General features: G+C 29.5%; 2 protein-coding genes across 8 annotated transcripts in view; one reads left to right on the top strand and one right to left on the bottom strand.

Moving 5' to 3' along the window:
* LOC111678922 (neuroglian) overlaps positions 1-19,303 on the bottom strand; it is a 65,178-nt gene that overhangs the window by 37,269 nt on the left and 8,606 nt on the right. For 4 of the 6 annotated variants that reach the window (XM_023440377.2, XM_023440376.2, XM_023440380.2 and 1 more), the window contains exon 2: positions 1,359-1,645. In XM_023440377.2, coding sequence (XP_023296145.2) covers positions 1,359-1,431 — 73 coding nt within the window. In that variant the 5' untranslated portion in view covers positions 1,432-1,645. Of the gene's footprint in view, positions 1-1,358; positions 1,681-13,824; positions 13,879-19,303 lie in introns of all 6 variants that reach the window. The other 2 variants (XM_046947318.1, XM_023440374.2) reach the window with 2 other exon arrangements.
* LOC111678921 (protein PIP82) lies at positions 2,468-7,554 on the top strand. Of its 2 annotated transcripts, none has more exons than XM_046947317.1 (3): positions 2,468-2,747; positions 2,920-7,342; positions 7,407-7,554. In XM_046947317.1, exons 1-3 carry the CDS (start codon positions 2,730-2,732, stop codon positions 7,463-7,465), a joined length of 4,500 nt encoding a protein of 1,499 aa, XP_046803273.1. In that variant the 5' UTR covers positions 2,468-2,729; the 3' UTR covers positions 7,466-7,554. The 2 variants fall into 2 exon arrangements, with proteins under 2 accessions (XP_046803273.1, XP_023296141.2); XM_023440373.2 differs by having other exon boundaries at positions 2,936-7,342.

The following is a 19,303-nucleotide window of genomic DNA, read 5'->3' on the forward strand; positions in this document are numbered from 1 at the left end:
ATTTTAGTTTTAAAGAGGAAAGAGGAACTTTATGAGTATTATTTTCTTTAAAAATATAAATTTCCATCTGTGGAAATAGAAATGCAACATAAAAAATAAAATTTATGAAATCTTAGTTTTTTATTGTTCTATTAAGAATGTGTGGAAACATGAATTCTAAACAAACTAGAACATTCATAAATACAGGTGAACAAGTTCCTAAAAAATATAATAATATTTTAATCTGCTTCAACATCTGGAGTTTGGAATATTTAAAGTAATAAAATAGAAATCAGTAACACATGTGACAACAAAACATTCCATCACTTATTTGAGGAAATGTTTCTTGAATTTGAAATACAATTTGAAAAAACACTTTATTATCCCAGCAAAAACTAGGTAATGGCTAATGCTTACATAACCACTTACACTTTATGGACTACTACTTCATGTCAGCAATACTTTTAAGTACTCATATCGTTCCCACGACAATTCGATCTACGCTCCGGGACGACCCTAGTCATACTCGGTTAAGGATTTGGGCTTTGCAGTTGCTAGAGCGCGATTCAATCAAATAAAACGAAATTTTTTAAAATCTGCTTTTTACACACACTGAAAGAAAATAGTTCTTTTTTGTAAGAATCCATTTTAGAACGCACAATAAAATAACTAAACAGTAGTATTGTAAGTAAGACAACGAACTAACGATGTTGTCTCAGATTTTTACTAATATCTCCGTTATATATTAAGTATAATCTTATTTTACTGATTTAAAATAGTGTTCTTCCCGAAAGCAATCTAATAGAATCTGGAGTCTTCTGAAAATTGAATTTATAATAAACAAGGAGGACATGGCTAAATTGTCTCCGCTATCTATAAGGATCAAGAATACACATATATACTTGTATATATAGGGCCTGAAAATTATATTATACAAATTGTCGATAAAGGTCGTATTCTCTGTTAAAATAATATACATAAAATTATAATACTTTCGCAAAAGTTTTGTAGTTTCACATATTGTTTTGAGCATGTACAATATTAAGGTTTTTTCACATCCTTTTCGATCAGTATTTAAAGAATCTGTTACATATTTTTCACAAATAGACCTAAATTTTGCTTAAACCCATACTGAATAACATCTTCAATTCTAAATATTCAAAATATACAATTTTTACTGATAAATTTATAGAGTGTAATAAAGATATCAGTTTGGAAAAAAATACGCAAAAAAAGGTTTGGCTACTAATGATTTTATGCAGCAGACTGAGACGTGACATGCATTTTTATATAGTACATACATATGTATGTACATACTTAGTTTTTAATTTTAAAATTAAACAAAACATATAAATAAATAAATAAAAATTTCTACTTACTCATTGCAGTTGTGGTGCCTAAAACAGCAACCAGCAGGACGACGGCCAGCGTACTAGACGACTGCCGCCCCATTTTGTCGAATTTGTGTGTGTTGGTTGTGTGTAAAGAACTTGCGTTCCTTAAACGTTGAGTTTTTAAAACGAAACCCCTTCCTTTAATAAGGGGGGAATTAAAAGTTATTGGAATGTCGTTTCTGTTGAATTTGTATTTTTTTTACTTTCACTTTTATTTTTTTGTATGTCGGTTAAAACTTTTTACACATAAACATTAATATTTTGTTGAAAATCTGGAAATAAACGATACGTTGGTTAAAAGTTGATTCTGAAAAGAAAGAGAAATTAAAATAAATTTATTAGTACACATTTCTAAGAAAATTTCAGCGAGTAAACTAAACTTAAAAGTAAAACTACTTATTTACTTTTTTACTATGTAGTACATCAATCGGTGATGGCCGATTGATGGCATTTGCTATAACTTGGTTGTATGTGGTCTAAACTTAGTTTATGGAGGTGGGGTGTTTGGTGTCTTAAACGTGTAAATGGACAAAGTAGCCGTATTTCGTGTTATGAGAAATGCATTTGTTGCTTTAGACTTGTGTAGACTTTGATGTTTTTCCATTTTCCTATTCTGTAGCAGAGACGTGGAAAAATACATATTTAAAAAATCTAATAAAATTATTGTAGGATAATTTTGGATTATCCTACAGAATCATATCTAACCGGTTTCTTACTTCTTCCATTGTACTTTAATTTTTGCACAAAAAAGCCTTCTTAAAAGGAAGTCTCTCTACGCCTATATTCAATATATAACACTCATATAATTGGAAACGGGTAAATAACGTAACGTAATTATTTGAATTGAATTCTGACGACTTGTCTGTCCGTTTCATACCTTTTTAATTTTCTTTACATATTTGTGTGAAAAATCAAAAGCTACAGATAGAAAATGCTCTAGAAAGCAAAAAAAAATGGAAAATGCAATACAAAGAAGAGCGAATGAAAAAGAACAAACATGTTAATTCAATTAGTATTAGATACCGAAAACAGAAATCCAAAAATGCATTTTAACAATAGACAAGAACAATTGAAAAACATATAGAAGGGGCCCAACACTACACTGCTGTACTGTTTTGCTCTGCGTACGACTCGTAAAATGTTCTTAGATTCGTTGCAGAACGGTAGTAGCAATACAATCGGTATAGTTTTGGCATTATTAATAATTTTAAATATTTTAATGCTAATTAAAACCTTAACAAAACAAAATAAAATAAAATAAAGTTTTTATATTAAATGATAAAAATTTAAGAAACGAATAGATAAAACAAATAACAAATAAAAATATGGATTTACGTAATTTATGTTCAAAAGTCGATGTGGATTCAATACGAGGTTAGTGTTGCTGAATCTCTTACGAATGTATTTCATAAAAATCAATATACATTAAGTGTTCGTTTTTAATTTAAATGTCACGTTAAAAGAAACCCTTTAAATAAATGTTGATTACTCAAGTGCAATTGCAAGTAGTAATTAAATGACAATCTAGTAATATTATTTTAATTAGCATTTTGCTATTTCAGCTAAAATTCCACCTTTACCACAAATAAAATTACCAAAGTCAATGTCAAAACTCAAGTCTCGTAAAATTTTCCGCAGTTCGCGAGAAGACGTCAACTTGGATTCACGACGCTCTTCAAAACGGTTGCCTGCTAATTCTGAAAATATACCTCCTTTAGGATTTATTAATCGAACGCCCACTCGAATATCTACAATATCTTCACTAATGAACCAAACAGGAGGTGATAATGTTGACTCAAAGAAATGGAGGTCACATAATTATGACGATTATGAAAATTCTTATCGCAGTGCAGGAGGTATCGACGATTATCCTTCTCCGCTGAGTCAACGTTTTGAGATGCGTTCATCACGTCCCATTAGCCCAATAAAAGAGCCGCGCTTTTCACATCAAGCCCATGGACAATCGGAGCAAAATATTAAAATGTCATTTGGAGAAAAGTTGCAAAAGGGTTACAAAGATGTAACGGAATTTAAACTGAAACATTTATTTGCTAAGAAAACTGTGGTACATACAGATAAAATCGAAATCACCGACTATATTCAGAGCTTCGATGAGGACCGCAGAAAATGCGAAAGGGTACAACAAAAAAGAGATAACGACATAGCAGATAATTACACATTTCAATTTAAGGAATCAAAACAAAAATCTGAAGAATCTTACATAGATGATGATAGTTTACCAAGCTCACCTCAACAAACTATTATGCCTAAGAAAAACTCTAAAAATTTGAGCGAACTTAGTGGTGATGAAAGTGGTATGGATTCATCTCCACCACCTCGAAAACCTGGCATTGCATCAACAAGATTTTCTAAGGTCCGTCATACACCTTTAAATATGTCTTTGGAAGATGACTATGACAATGAATTGGATGTGGAAGAAGTGGATGCTCCAAAAATAGATTCAAGTGCAACATCTATTCGAGATGGTAAACATTTAAAATCTCCAGAAAAGTCAAATAATTCTCATCAAAACTTGCGCCGAATGACTACAAAAGCTACTAGAGATCGTCCCCCTCCTCCTCCTTCTAGTGCTCCTCTTAACATCTCTATGGAAGAATATCTTGACGATGATGAAGACGAAGGCGATGATCACAATGATGACGATTATGGTACTGATGACAACTATGATTTAAATGTCGTCGAAGTCGGCACACCCAAAAAAATACAACCCAATACTAGTTCTCTTTATGATATTAAAACACAAAAACCCACTGAAGAATCTGTTGATTCTCAACAAAACCCTCGAAAGTTTAAAAGTATTAAGGAACGTATGAGCCGTTTAAGTAAACAAAAATCAGAAGGTGATGATACAGCAATTTCAGAGAAAAAACGCAAAGCTCCACTAAGTCCTCAACCATCTGAAGAAAATGAGGCCGACTCATCTGCTGCTGCACGAAAATCTGATAAACCATTCGATGCCATCAAACAGAATTTCAAACGAATCCAAAAATCTGTTAGGCTACCACAACAAATGTCAACACGTTCAGGAGCAGAATCGGAAAATGAAGAGGCTACTTCGGATAATAAGACGAAAATATCAAAAAGCCAACAATTTACAGAACGCCTTAAACGATTCCGTTCCATCGACAACGTTAATAAGAATTCAGAAGACAATGAAAATAGCGAGTCTCCGATTCACAAATTTACAAACAAATTACAAGATTGGAGAAAAAGTTTTAGGAAAAAGGACGATTCACACAATACCTACAATGACGATATGGATGTGACCACTTCGCCCCAGAAACAGGAGAGAAATGTAGGGTCCTTGATGAAAAGACTAAAACATATAAGAGCACGTAAACGTGACAGTATTGAGGATCCCGACGATGACGAAGAGGGTGGAGACACCTATAAGGAGAGTCTGGCGGCAAGAGCCAAGTTCCAATTAGAAAAAGGTGTAGTTGTTGCTAGTCAAGTTCCCCAGATAACTATGAAAAAAATATCAGAAACTAAAAAGTACTTTAAGAAAAAACATGACAATGAAGTTAAAAACAGAACAGAGAAACCGCAATCTGAAGAGGAGGAATTGGAGGATGAGCAAGAAAAAACCATTTCCAAACCTTCAAGACCTCCCCCACCTATTCCCCGACCATACTTTCGTAATAGTTCTGAGGAGGACGATGATGACGTTGATAATAATAAATTTATCACAAAATCTATTGCCGAATCCCAGTTGATTGCAGTGCCAGCTGCCACAGCTGTTTGGGCTACGAAACCCATGATAACAGACGATGAAGACGATTATGATGAGGAATTACCCAGAGTACTTCTACATCAGGACAATTCCGATATATTTGAATCCACTTTAATTATAGCTGTAACACGTCCTATATCTCGTACTGTTTCACCTATAATTACTGAATTATCACCGGATTCGGCAGAGGAATCGACACCAGATACGAAACCCGACGACTGGATACCAAATCAAGACATGGTAGCAACCTTTTTGGAAATGACACCACCTTCACATCGAAGGCTTTCTAAGGACTCAATTCATTCCAGAGGACATTCCCGAAAACATTCTATCGACTCCAGTTCTGAAGACTCTTGGATAAAAGATATACCTAAAGGTCCATCAACTGCTTATCTAAACAGTGTAGACGAAAACGAAGAACCCTGGAAGATTCAAAAAACAAACAACGAAGATAATCTCTATAAAACTAAGAGCATTGACTTGTTTGAAATGCAAAAGAAACATGGAGGAGTTTTAACCGCCTTTGAAGATTTTGATGATGAACTCAAAAATACTCCTGTTGTTAGAATAGAAAAAGAAAGTTCATCTGTCATTGGAATAGGCAGCGACAATACTCCTGTCGAAGGAAAGATTATTAATATTGCTGCAGTAGAAAATGAAAATGTTCCTGCTGTTAAAATACAAATGAAAACTGTTAATGTTGAAAAAGTTGAAAACGAAAATACTCCGACAATTAAAATAGAAACCGAAAGTAGTAATGTCCTTAAAGTTAAAAACGAAAATATTTCCTCAATAGTAGATTTGGAAGACGAAAAATCTAAAGATTTAGAAATTCCTCGAAATGTAGATTATTACGAGCGTGAAAGTAGCGAAGAATTAGAAATACCTGACGATGACAATTCATCCAGAGTTACGAAAATATCTTCACACCGTCGAGAACCAAGAACAGAGGAATTACAAAATCTTGATAATGACAATTCATCTGTTGTGTCGAAAGAAATTGTAAATTCCACAGAACCTAAAAGAGTGGAATTAAAAAATACGGAAAATGGTAATTCATCCGACGTTAAAAATGACAGTAAAGTTCATAGAGAGAAAATACAAAATACTAATGAAACCAATAAAACAGTGCTTAGTGAAGTGTCTAAATGTAAGGATTTAGGAAACCATCACGTCGACAATTCATCTAGACTTCAAGACAACAAAACTCCCAAAGCAGAAACTAAATTAAAGTTACAACATTTTGGAAACAGCCAGGAAAGCCTAACAGGACATTTAGATGAAAATAAACTTTTCGATAGCGGCGAAGAAGAGGACAACGAAGAAAGTGATGATGATCATCAATTCAAAGATGTTGATAGTCCACCCTCAAAATCTCCATCTCCACCGCCAACAATATCAACAACACCACCGCCATTACCACAAAGAAAACCACCAATAAGTTTATTAACTTCTCAGCCTTCTATTGATCTTACATCGCTGCCGCCGCCAATATTGCAACCAACAAAACCACCTGTACCACCCAAAAGAATCAATCCAACTGCACCACCACCAAAAATACCAGATCGTATTTCTTCAACAACACGAGTTTCTAGACCTTTAGTCAAAACTGCTTCATTACGTCTTGCCTACAGTGAACAAGTAAATCCTCAAGATATAGGCAAAGTCAACAAACTTATTTCACGTTTCGAGCCTGAAGGTAACAAACAAAGACCAAAAATTATACCTCGTAAACCATTGATAACCTACGAATCGGACGACTACAGCGATGAAGAAGACTTAATACAATTATTACCATTAAAACCAAAGGATAAATTTAGAGATACGACACCAACCAATCCGACGAGAATTCAAAAATCATTATCCATTGATTCCACGGATATTCCAAACAACAATGTCAAGCCCATATCAAAGCCCGAAATTCACACATCACTTTCGAGAAAGGCCATTTCACAAATTTCACTCGATAACAGTGAAATTATTTCGCCTATACCAAGCATATCAATCTCTTCGAGTTGTCTGGATGTTAATTCGAATTTCAGTCAACCGAGTTCCGTATATGGTTCACCTCTAGCATTTCCATCCAGTCTAGTGGGATCGACAGAAGTCACGCCATTAACTAATCGAAAAGATTCTGAACATCTCGCGATGCGTCGTAGTCGCCGCAGCTTGGCTCGTGACGATGACCATTTCTACTCTTTTGACAGTGATGAAGGTTAGTTGTGAATTTTAATCACTACTCTGTTCAAAGTTTAAATTTCAAATATTATCTATTACAGAAAACAGTTACTATTCGATAAGTTCAACTGGAAGTAATCGTTATGTGGTAGACTTGTAAAATTAAAAGGAAAGTGAAATAGTAAAACAAATTAACATATTTAATGATTTCCAATCAGATAATGCTATAAAATAAAATAATAAAATGTACAGTTTTCTCTGTAGCTGATGCATTGTATTATTCAAAATAATTTGTTATATGCATTAAGAATTTATGTGGATTATGCGAAAATACACAATTTTTAAAAACGTTTATTACATAAGTCCTGACATAAAAAATTCTATCCATTTACCGCCTTATCCACAAATAACATTTTTTTATAAAAGGTTTATAAAACAAAATTTTCATACAAAATCTAATTTATAAACCGTTTATAAAATAAAAATATTGTTTGTTAATATATCAAAACCCTACTTTGGCTTTGGCTCAAGATTGAATTAGCATTATTGAAAATATCATACAAATATGAAAGTATCATATTTGTTCTAACCATATGTATGTTTATCTTTTTGTAAATTATCTATTATAAAGTCCCATTATAATTCTTTAAAGTACATATTTTTTGTTGTTCTGATTTTATGTGGCTAACTTAACCACTCTTGATGTTGGCCAAATGGATTTTTTAGCAAAAACTTCAAACGCGCTTATCAAAGTAAACACAAATCTGCTATACCACCACAATTTGGTGGTAAGTATCTAGTTGATGTCGTTTTTACTGTTGTTATTGAAAATTGGCAACATGGTAAATATTTAGATATTGCATTAAAAATTCCCATAAGTTTAAATACCTAAAATTCCATGTCAATTTAAGCAGTTGCAACACTCAGTTGTTGTCTTTTGTTATTCCGTTTGTTTGCCTGTGTCTGTTTGGACGAGTTGTATGGCAAAATATGAGTGAGTAAATATGGGTGGTACGATGTACTTTAGAAATAACAGGGAGAAATCATCAAATAAATAAATGACTGCATTCAGTGAATGGAACAATGGATAATAAAAAATGAGAATCATACTTACTCATTGTAGACAACAACTACGAAAAAATGAGTAACTGCAAGTGAGTGTATATATGTAAGTACTCGTTTTCGTATCTATCAGATGCCCTTTTTCAACCCCTATAAAATAAGAGTATAAAACAAACTCTTTACACATGCATTCACGAGTACCAATAATATTCTACTGGTATGTTTTGTAATGGCACGAGTCAACATTTCCATTCAATCATTTGATAATACACAATCATCATAGACGACCCTTTTTAGAAACTTCTGGGGTTAGAATTAAAGACTGGTTTGGCTATTTCTAGATGACAGATGGAAGGAATCAAAATACTAGGAATAAAAGTAGCAACGTACAAAAGTCTGTTGTACTTTCATTAATCTTTGCCAAATTGTTGATCAATTTGTAAACTTCTTGGTTTCTTTCGCACTAGATAATGTTTGTAGGGCAATTAAAAGTATATGTATGAGTATGTTTGCGAGTAAACATTTATTTACCTACATGTACACAAAGTGATGATATAGTTCTTTTTTCACCGTTATTTCATGTATACAATAGAAGATTGGTTTACAGAACAAACTATAGATTTAAACTACATATTGGCTGTTCACCGAATAAAAAGCTCCTATGTTTGATTTAGTTTGACCAATAACTATCTCTATTTACAAAAGGAGTTATCAAGGAATTAGCGTAAATATTTAGTTATTTTTGTTCGACGAGGTTCAAAAAATTACTGGTTATAAAAGATTCTCTCGTACTTCAACTTTTTCATACAAAATATAAAAATCAAAAAAAAAAAAAAAAAAAAAAAAGTTTCCCAATAGTAAATTTAGAGTTTTTTAAAAACGTTACAATAAATGATAAACCAACTGGTTTATAAGATGAAACTGTTTACTTTCGCTACCCTTATTTTATGTTAATAAAAAATAATTCATTATACAACAACTGTTTTTCAAATGAAAGTTTTTGATTAATTTATAACAATTGCATGTTGCCACTTATGTTTGTTTTTTTTTTTCAAATGAAAAACAAAATTAATAAAATGCATTTGATTGCATTTACTCATAATTAATGAATTTCAAACATTAATTAACATAATAAAACGATTAAAAATTATTGCCAACCAAATATTTGTATATTACTGTCTTTTCTTTCATTCTATCAGTCAGTCATTCAGCCAGATACAACAACTTAATACTCCCTATGGAGCTGTGAAATTCAAACTAAATAAACAGCAGGCCATTTCCCATATAGCTTGCATGCTAAAACAGGATATATCAATGAACTCATTTCATTTCACATCGGACCATAAAGCATGTGTGATGTAATCATATAAAGAAATTTAGATGACGAAGTACAGAATAAAAAAACACACCCTTACTGTATTAAATAAAACTAAATTTATTTAGCGTGTGTCAGCTGGAACGTTACATTTTACGTTAGGTTTTGATATCACAACAAAATATATGTATTAAATTAAAACCAGTAAAATTGAATTTACGCTTGCGTAAAACACCCCTATAAATACATTTTAAACTTCTGTGTTTGTATTTTTTCTTAAATGCCTTTATCAATCACTTTATCATGGAAGGCAAACACCCAAGCCTAAGTATTGGGCATATATGGGTTAATTTTTTTTTAGTTATAGCGTCGAGAGGGGTGTTTTAAAATAATTATAAATTTACTATAAAATTAAAAAGAACCGTGTGGTTCATTAAATAAACTCTCGTTAAAAATCCGTAAAAGAAAACTAAAACAACACATTGCAACTTAAAAGGGTGTTATATCCGTTTCCTCATGACATCGATCGTGTCAAATTTGCACTCATACTTCTATTAATGAACGTTTATATACACACACACATTAACATTACTACTATAACTAATTAAATCAACACTCCTTTAAACACGTTTATTTTAATTTATTTTTACAAAAATGCTGGCTAATTTATTATGCTGCCAAATATTGTTTTATATTTGACTATTTTCACAAAAAAAAAAAAATAGGAAATCTATTCACTACAAGGTGGCCAGCTGACTTTTTGAAGTGAATAACATTTTTGTTTGATTTAATGCGGTAAATTTTTCCTAAATGTTTTGTCCCTTCCCTTTTTCAATTGTTTATTTCTGTTTTTCACTCCGTTTCTCCCTTTAGTCTATAATTATATTTTATGGTTTTAGTTTTTATTAAGGAATTAATTGATATTTGTGTGTGTGGTTTTATGGTTGTCTTCTTGCTGATTGTTGAAATCACGTAGTTTTCATCTTTATCTTCTTCTCCTGCTTCAAAATAAAGAAGCCATTGTAATGTGTATTTGAGGTTTTAATCGGTATCTGCAGAGTTGTGCACTTTTTATTTCTTAATATGTGTTTCAAATATTGTAGAATTTAAGTAATAGGAAAATAGTCCAGTTTATACTTAATATTTTTAGGAATGTAGTGATCTCAACGGCCATTTGGTGTCATATGGTTCGGTTTAGAAAAGTGGAATGAAATTCTAATAAGGACTTTGTTACAATAACCATAACAAAACTTTTGAGTTAAATAGATGTTGTCTACAAGTAACATAGCGTTCCTATGACATAAGATCATTGCTGATGAGCGGGATTGTTTTGTTGTCTCCATTAAAATTCATGACGCAGTTTATAGATTAGTCACCAAATGTAAATGCGGATTAAAAAGTAAAATAAATTTGAAATTTTGTTTTTTTTTTTTTTAAGTCTCATTACCATTTCATTGGCTCTTAAATTAGCATGATATGTTTCCTGCCTTCCACCCATACGCACTTGCCATGTCATCATAAAAATATATATTACTTTTTAATGGCTTTTCATTTATAATAATTAAATTAGAAGTACAAATGTGTAAGTAATCATTGTCTAGGGACTGTATTAACAATTTGTACAGACCACTTAAGTTTTTTAATTAAAGGTCATATGTCAAAAAATTACGCCCTTAAATTTGGAGAAAAGCGATAAAAATACATTAAAATTAGGTGATCGTATATGGAAGTATTTTAATTATAAACAAAAATTATGAAAATTACTTACATATGAAAATGAAAACAAACGAAATGACACATTGAGCACTTGCAACAACAAGTATTAGCACAAAAAATAAAAAACATTTCTCTCTCTCTCTGGTGTGACAACAAACTATTGACAATAAATTTTTTTGAAATAATGCGGAGAATTGTGAACCCAAGAGTGGAAGACAAATACAAAATAACTGAATGGCAATGAAGTGTAACAAATTATTTAACATGAGGGCCGGTCTGTCTATCTTCTCATAATGATTTTTTATTACAACTAGTAAATTAAATTTTTTTAATTATAAACAATAAAATTAAATTATAAGGGTCAAATAGTAACAAAATGAATGATCAACTAAGAAACAATTTAAACAACTTTTTCTCATAAAAATCAAAATGCAAAATAAAAGAACTTAAAAATAAAGGAACTTAAATTTCATTGATTTGATGATTTTCTCTGAAGTTGATGATGCTGGCGATGACAATGTTGATGAATAAGCCTAAAAAAAACAGTAAAAAAAACAACAAAAATACTGCACAATCTATGGTCGTCGTTATGGTGGTTGAGTTTTCCAATGACTTTATAATGGGATAAAAAAGTTATGTGGTTTTTTTTGTTTAAATGAACAAAGGCAAAGAATGCCACTCGTGCCAAAACACAAAAGGTCACATGAATACTGATTTATAAATGGATAAACCTTGTTACCAAGGATACCGTCAATACAACACCATCAGCATCTGATGAGTTTTGGAGAAAATCATAATATTTTAGGTCAAGGATTTCGTGTTAGTAGAAACAATATCAATGCACTTTTTAAAGAACATAATTTTAAAACTTAATAGAAATACATATATTTATTTTTAAATTATTTACAACATTAAAGCCATACATAACACATCTGTCTGTTACAACAAACCGCAGACAAAAAGTTTGGAATTAAATGCATAATCGAAATTGTTTTCATGATTTCTATAGACAGTGGTCATCATGGGAATGTTTATATTCATCAAGTTGTGTACAGTGATTTATAAGGATTTAGTTGTCAAATTTGTATTCAGTAAAAGGATATTAGATTACAATTTAATCTACAAATACAAATACTCCTTCACTTGAAAATCCAAGGTTTTTATATATAATGTTAGAAAAATTTCATCGCTCTTTTTTGATCCACGAATTTCAATTTCGAAACATTTTTATTCATTTAAATAGCTGCAGTCAAAAATAAAACAAAGATACTTTTATTAGTCTTCTACAACCCAACACAAATACATAAATTCACAAAAAACTCACAGATGGACAAGTGAATGATTTTGGTCATGCAGGGAAGGGTATTAAATTGATGTACTTGATATCGTTTTTATTGTTGTTTTATTTATTACTATGTTGCACAATGGAAAACGCAGTAATACCCGTAATGAAAATGAAACTGATTGGCCAAAACAAAAAATATTTGAAAAAAAAATAGCTGACAAATGACTTTGTTAAATGTTATAAACACCACCACCCACCCATAATACTCTTACTTTGTTCATTAAAGTACCAAACGCACACTTTTTATTCTCATCATTATCCTGGCTGGATATTGCAAATATTTCCCCTTAATAAAGATTTGTTGTTGATATCGAAATCATGAACATTTATTATTTTTTTTTTTTTTTTTAATTTGAGGTTGAATAAATAAAAATAATTACAACTTAATTTTATATAAATTTTAATCTTCTCAACTTCAGATGATGAGTATAAAAAAATATAAATATATATAAATCCTGCTGTTTTCAAACCATAAGGGGTCTGTTTTTACCACAAATGACTGAATTAAAACCAGTCATTAGGAGGAATTGAAATCCCCATTATGCCAATACAATAGAAAACGATTTAAAATGTGTCAATTTAGAATATGCTTTAAAAAATACATTTCTGGATGGTACTTTAAAAGTACGAGTACATAATCGTACCACAACTAAACTATACTTGTCTGTTCCTTTAAGATATTGTTTCAATGATGCATGTAACCCAATTTTTGTTCACTTCTACCCATATATATATATTTTTTTTTGCTGGCAGCAAACAAACCACTTGTGGCAAGCAGTACTTGTTATAGGTACTTAGTTGTAGTTAGTTAGTTATAGTTAGTAGTCAGTAATTAGCATTCATTGTAACTTTTAAATGAAAGGAATACCAAATGTAGTCGTCTTTAGTTATAGCTTTAAGATTTGTGAGTGCCCCAGTTGGCATATGGCCCAGAATGAACATTGAAAGGATTTTTTCAGCCGTTTAACAAGAGTTATTAAATCTTAATTAGAGTATTTGCTTAGGTTAAGTTTCTTGACTTTTGGTTCCAATTTTTGTAGATTTTTGAAAATTGTTGTTGTTCTCTTATATATGTACTTACTTTAATAAATTACATAATTAATAAGAATCCATGTTTTTGTTATTAAAATGTTACCTAAAAAAAAGAGAAAAAGAAAAATATAAGAACGTTTATTTAAAAGTTTGATATATTTTTAATTGATATATTCATAATATTGACGTAAACATTTGAAGGACTATCTTAGAATCGAATGAAAATATGCTGCCTATAGAAAACTATTCAGAAAAAACTCACATATTTTATAAATTTAATTCTATATTTTCCATAATATTTTTAATAATTTTTAGAAGCAAAATAAGTACATATTTTAAAATTGGCTGGATGATGATATCGGTTATTTTATATAAAATTTGTCGAAAATTATATTCGTACTAGTGATTTTCGACAAAAATGTTAGAAAAAATTAAATTATTTAAATCACTAAATGAACCCGGTTTTAATTGGGAAAAGAGAGCTTATCTATAAGCTCTACTACCATATAGTAGTATATAGGCGAAACTAATTGTCAAGGACCTAAGTCCCCTGTCAAAGACCTAACTGGTGAGAATGTATTAGTAGAAGCACAAAAATAAACACAGTTGTTCAAAAGGTACTAAATAAAAAATGTATTTTTTGGACGTTATTCTTTGTGTGTTATTAATGAAATTTTATATGGCAGTGAATGAAAATATTAGTTATTTATTTTTTTGAAAAGATATTTTAACTCAAAACATATTATAAACACGTCTTTTTGTTATTGTTTTGTTGAATTAAAAAAAGTATGTAAAATACTTTTTTAATTTTCAATACTAAAATGTACAGCTTTTCATTTTTCAATTTTAAATAAAATAAAATGTCAAAGAATAAAAAATATTTTTTTCGTTTGTAAAATATAAATTATTTTCGGGGTTTTAAATAAATGAAAAGTGTTGAAAAAAATAATAAACATTAAGTTTAAATGATAAGAAAAACTAATAAGTGCTAATATCCTCGCAATTTTGCGAAGAAAATTTGATGTTTAGTGAGTGCGTTTAGTTCTCAGAAGTTTGTTTTATTCTCTCAGAGCTCGTCTGTGTGAAGAGAATAAAAATTTTTCTTTGAAAACCCCTTCAGTTTCGCCTATATGTAATACTATATTTCTACTACTATCTTGTATTAAAAACAAATAATACTACTTAGACAGTTTCTATGTATATATGTATATAACTCTCTGCCTATGCCTAGTTTAAAGATAATTTTTTGCTTTTTTCTACAATGTTTAATAAAGTATATCTCATCATATTGTTAAAACTACAACTGGCATAAATGATTACTAATGCCAACCGTTTTTTGGGTGGGTCTTGTGTCTTTCAATGAATGTTCCAAATACGAAACAAACCAACAGATACAAAAACACACACAGACTCATAGCACTGTAAATAAAAATAAGACAGACTTAAAGTCTTGAACTTAGTTTGAAAAAAAAAGAAAAGCAAGACTAGATGTTTGTAACATGAGAATAAATATTTCAATGTATCTGTTTATATTTTTATTTTGTAAAGAATCAAACTTAAATGTTGTTATGTATAGATGACGAATGTATCTATAAGATACCACGATACTATACTATACAAATAAGTAGAAATAAAAAAGTAACCTCTTAAAAGGCCAACAAGTTATTATTGCCTTCTCATACATACATAAATATTTATGGTATTTAACACACTCGCATCGTACTGCGTTCAGCGCGTTCGTTATGAAAAATTTATATAATTTATTAGAATTTTTATTACACTCTTCTTGCTAACAGCAGTTATTTAAATGAATGGAATTGTTTATATATTTGTACTTGTGTTAAACAAACATCTGTCATTAAATTTTATTTTAATTTTAAACCAAAATTATATGTTAATAAGATACCTTTTCGGAAATGTTGGATTTTTTTTCATTACTAACTTTTTTATAATTAATAGTTTTCCAGATAATTTTTGCATGTTTATGGAAGTTTAAGTTAACTGTTAATTTCTTTCCATAAGTTTAATTAATATTTTTGTTTAGCCTAAATACGTATGCCACCGGACATTTAATTATTAAATACATACATTCTACTGCCGTTTATTGAAAATTATTACTAGAAGTCATGGCAACAGATGGCCGAGCAACAACTATCACGAAAATTTTTCTAAGATACATAGAATGTATTCTAACAAGAGCAACGACGTTGATTATATGTATGTAGGTATAATTACCTGTCAAGATATAATTTAGCGTTTCTATTGTGCAAAAGAAGAATAAAAAAACTCATCTACTAAGTAGATATGACAATTAACTATTGCGAATAGTTAGATGTAGATCCATATATGTATTATCGTTTGAATTTAATTTAGCAAAGTGTTTAGATTTAAAATCACTTAAATTTGTGAATGTTGTTTTGAATATTATCTAAATTGTTAGGAAATTTTAATAGAATTTTTAAATAAAAACTTCAATCTAATTCATGTCAAATGTCAACAAAAAACCAAATCATGTATATGTATGTAGGGCGAACTAAGCTAAAACTTGCTTAAGACTTGCTATTAAATTTTATACTGATCAATGTTTTGAAAGAGAAATTAGACCTCCCACCCCCCAAAACGAAGAATTTTCATACAAAATATAAACATGAGAAGAAAAAAAATAAAAAAGTTAAAAAAAGTAAATTTTCCCCTCCCCCCATAACGCACGAGGTGGATTCGCGTCTAGTTGAAATAATGTTAAAGACTTTAAAAAATATTTATTATACTCCAATTTATAGTGAAAGCAATATTTAAAAAAACGGCTATAGACGTCATTTGCATCTACGAGCACTAGTGCTCGACATCTATAGACGTCATTTAAGTCAACGTGTTAACATTTTTTAAACTAGTCCTGCCTATAAAGGAATCAAAAACTCATTGAAATATTTATTGTAGTGAACAAACAAAATGACAAATTATAACATTTAACATTATTTATCAAAATGTTTAAATTTTTCCCAAACAAATCAAAAGTTGAAAACAAATTTGTAATAAATGGCATGTTGTAGTCTTAAACAGCTTATGGCAAAATAAAATCCTATAAATGGTAAATAAACTTTAGTTATTTTTTTTTATAAAATAAAATTATTTTATATTTAACCAAGCCTTAGTTTTTACTTTTGCCATGTGCAATGGTCTGTGGGAAAGAAATAAGTATAAACGAACAACATAATTAGTGTCTTTTTAATTTTATGAAACTTTATCCTTAAAATATGTATAAAGCTACTTTCTCACCTGTAAAATATTTGGTGAAAATTAATATTTGAAGATATTACTTTATAATGCCTTTATTATTTATTTCAATGTTTATTTGCAATTACAAAAATTATCTATCTAAGAAAAAAACTAATACAAAATATAATGGGTACGTCTTTTTTGTCAAATATTTGTTAGGTGTGAACGTAAATTAAGTTAAAATTTAAAATTCAATTGTGTAATGAAAATGTTGATTATTGCGACTATTTCCGATTAAAAGGTTTTCTGAATTTTCTGTATTTAGAAACGTGATTAATTTCAAATAAGTATATTTATTAAAACTTTATGTATCAATAAATTTAAAACATTTCATTTAACTTTGCTTATATTATTTATATTTAACGACTCATTGCAAACTTATTTTTAACTTAAGAATTTTAAAAAAATGGCCTCATGGCATTATTATAAATTATTCATTAAGTGTTTTTAGGGAAAAAATAAAAATTTTAAAATAAATAAAATGGAGGTACGGGTCTGAAAAAAATATATATAGTTAGAGAATATTACTGTTTGGATGACTCGGTCCCGATAGTGGCCAAGGTGTGTGTCAACCTAAATATACATTGTAATAGCTTGTACTTACATAACCACATTTCAAACTACTACTAATTACTCTTATAATGACTTACATATAATCAAATACGTAAGTAATTTATTCTGCATCAGGTTTTAATCCACACAGAAAAAAATAGCTTTTCTGAAGTGGTGTTTTGAATAAGACAGCGAAATAAAGAACAAGGAGTCACAGTTTTGTATGTGTGAGCAATTTTTCTGTTAAAAAAAAAATAACTTTTAAACTCCTTAATTTTAAGTACTTATTTAATTAGTGATTTGTAAGTGAACTTGTTAAAATATTGTGTTAAAAAGATAAGGAAGAAGTATTTAATACTTTTAAATGAAAGTTTTTGCTATGTTAGTCTGTCTTAGCAAATTTTGCATTTGCTAAGACAGTTTTATTAAAAAGTTATAAAAATTATTTTATTCAACTAAACAAATTTCCTGCTATTAATTTTACATTATTTAGTGATACTAGCGTATCATGTTTTCAAAATAGAAGTTAAAGAAAATTTAAATAACTGCAAATTTATTTACTGAATATTAAATTGAGAAAACATCATTTTGCAAACGTTTTTTTGTTTTTAAGCAAATTTTCTAAGTATAATTCAGCTCGTTCCACTTTTGGTCAAGCGACTTAGAAAGGTACTATAAAAAACATAAATTATTCATAATTTTCAAACATTTTCATATTTCATGAATGTTTTTTAAGTATAAATCTAGAGTTTATAAAACTACACAAACAAAAAATTTAAAAAGGAAATAAAAAAGTAGTTTGCATTTTTTTTTTTTTTTTCATTTAACTAAAATAAACCGTTTTTACTAAAATAAAAATGTAAATGTTTTGTTTCTTTTTTTTGCATCTGGTAAGTGGGCAAAGCAATTAACCTGATTTTTTTGTATGTTCATAAAAAAATTTTCTAAATCATAAAGGTGTCTGTCTTGTCTTTACATTAACTATCATTCTTTCATTCATGCTCTTATATTCTCATACATAGATGGATACGTTTTGTAGGAAAAACATACATAAATGTTTGTATACGAGAATGGAATGTACAATTAACGACAACTGAGCGAATGACTGACTAGATTTAGTACTTTTTTTTAGTACCCGTGTAAATTGCAGATACATGTGTAAAAACAAAACAAACATATAAAACCGAATAAAAAAAGTAATCGAGGAAAATATTTCATAATAAAAGCCCAAAGCTTTAGCCAACTAAATACAAATACAACAACAAGAAAACATACAAACATAGATACTTTTTAGTGCAATAACCTCAGCGGCAACAAAACAACCACAAAAACCCCACTACAGTCTCAACAACACTAGTAAACAATTTTACTTTTTATGTTTTAAAAAGTACATACATCTGTATGTATATCTGTGTATAGGAACAAACATTATTATGAATGAAAATGCAAAAAAAAAAATAATAATAAAAAAACTAGTGCAAAAATAACACTAAATAAATCGTTTTTGTGCGAATTAAATAAAGCAAAAGAAAAAGAAACTTAACTAAAAATAAAAAAAAAACATCAAGGAAAACCACCTGCAGTTGGTTAATAGAAAATGTTAAATAATAAATAACAAATAAAATATTAATAACGAAGAGGGAATAAATAAACAATCAATCAAATGTTTAATGCTCCCGCCAATTTTTACATTTCACTGC

The sequence above is a fragment of the Lucilia cuprina genome, chromosome 3 (assembly GCF_022045245.1).
Source record: "Lucilia cuprina isolate Lc7/37 chromosome 3, ASM2204524v1, whole genome shotgun sequence".
Taxonomy (NCBI): Eukaryota; Metazoa; Arthropoda; class Insecta; order Diptera; family Calliphoridae; genus Lucilia; species Lucilia cuprina.

Excerpts from the sequence above, each read along its gene's own strand:
- LOC111678921 (XM_023440373.2), top strand. The coding sequence starts at position 2,699 with ATGGATTTACGTAATTTATGTTCAAAAGTCGATGTGGATTCAATACGA. Across the intron at positions 2,748-2,935 it reads CGATGTGGATTCAATACGAG|CTAAAATTCCACCTTTACCA; the intron begins GTTAGTGTTGCT and ends TTGCTATTTCAG. Across the intron at positions 7,343-7,406 it reads CTCTTTTGACAGTGATGAAG|AAAACAGTTACTATTCGATA; the intron begins GTTAGTTGTGAA and ends TATCTATTACAG.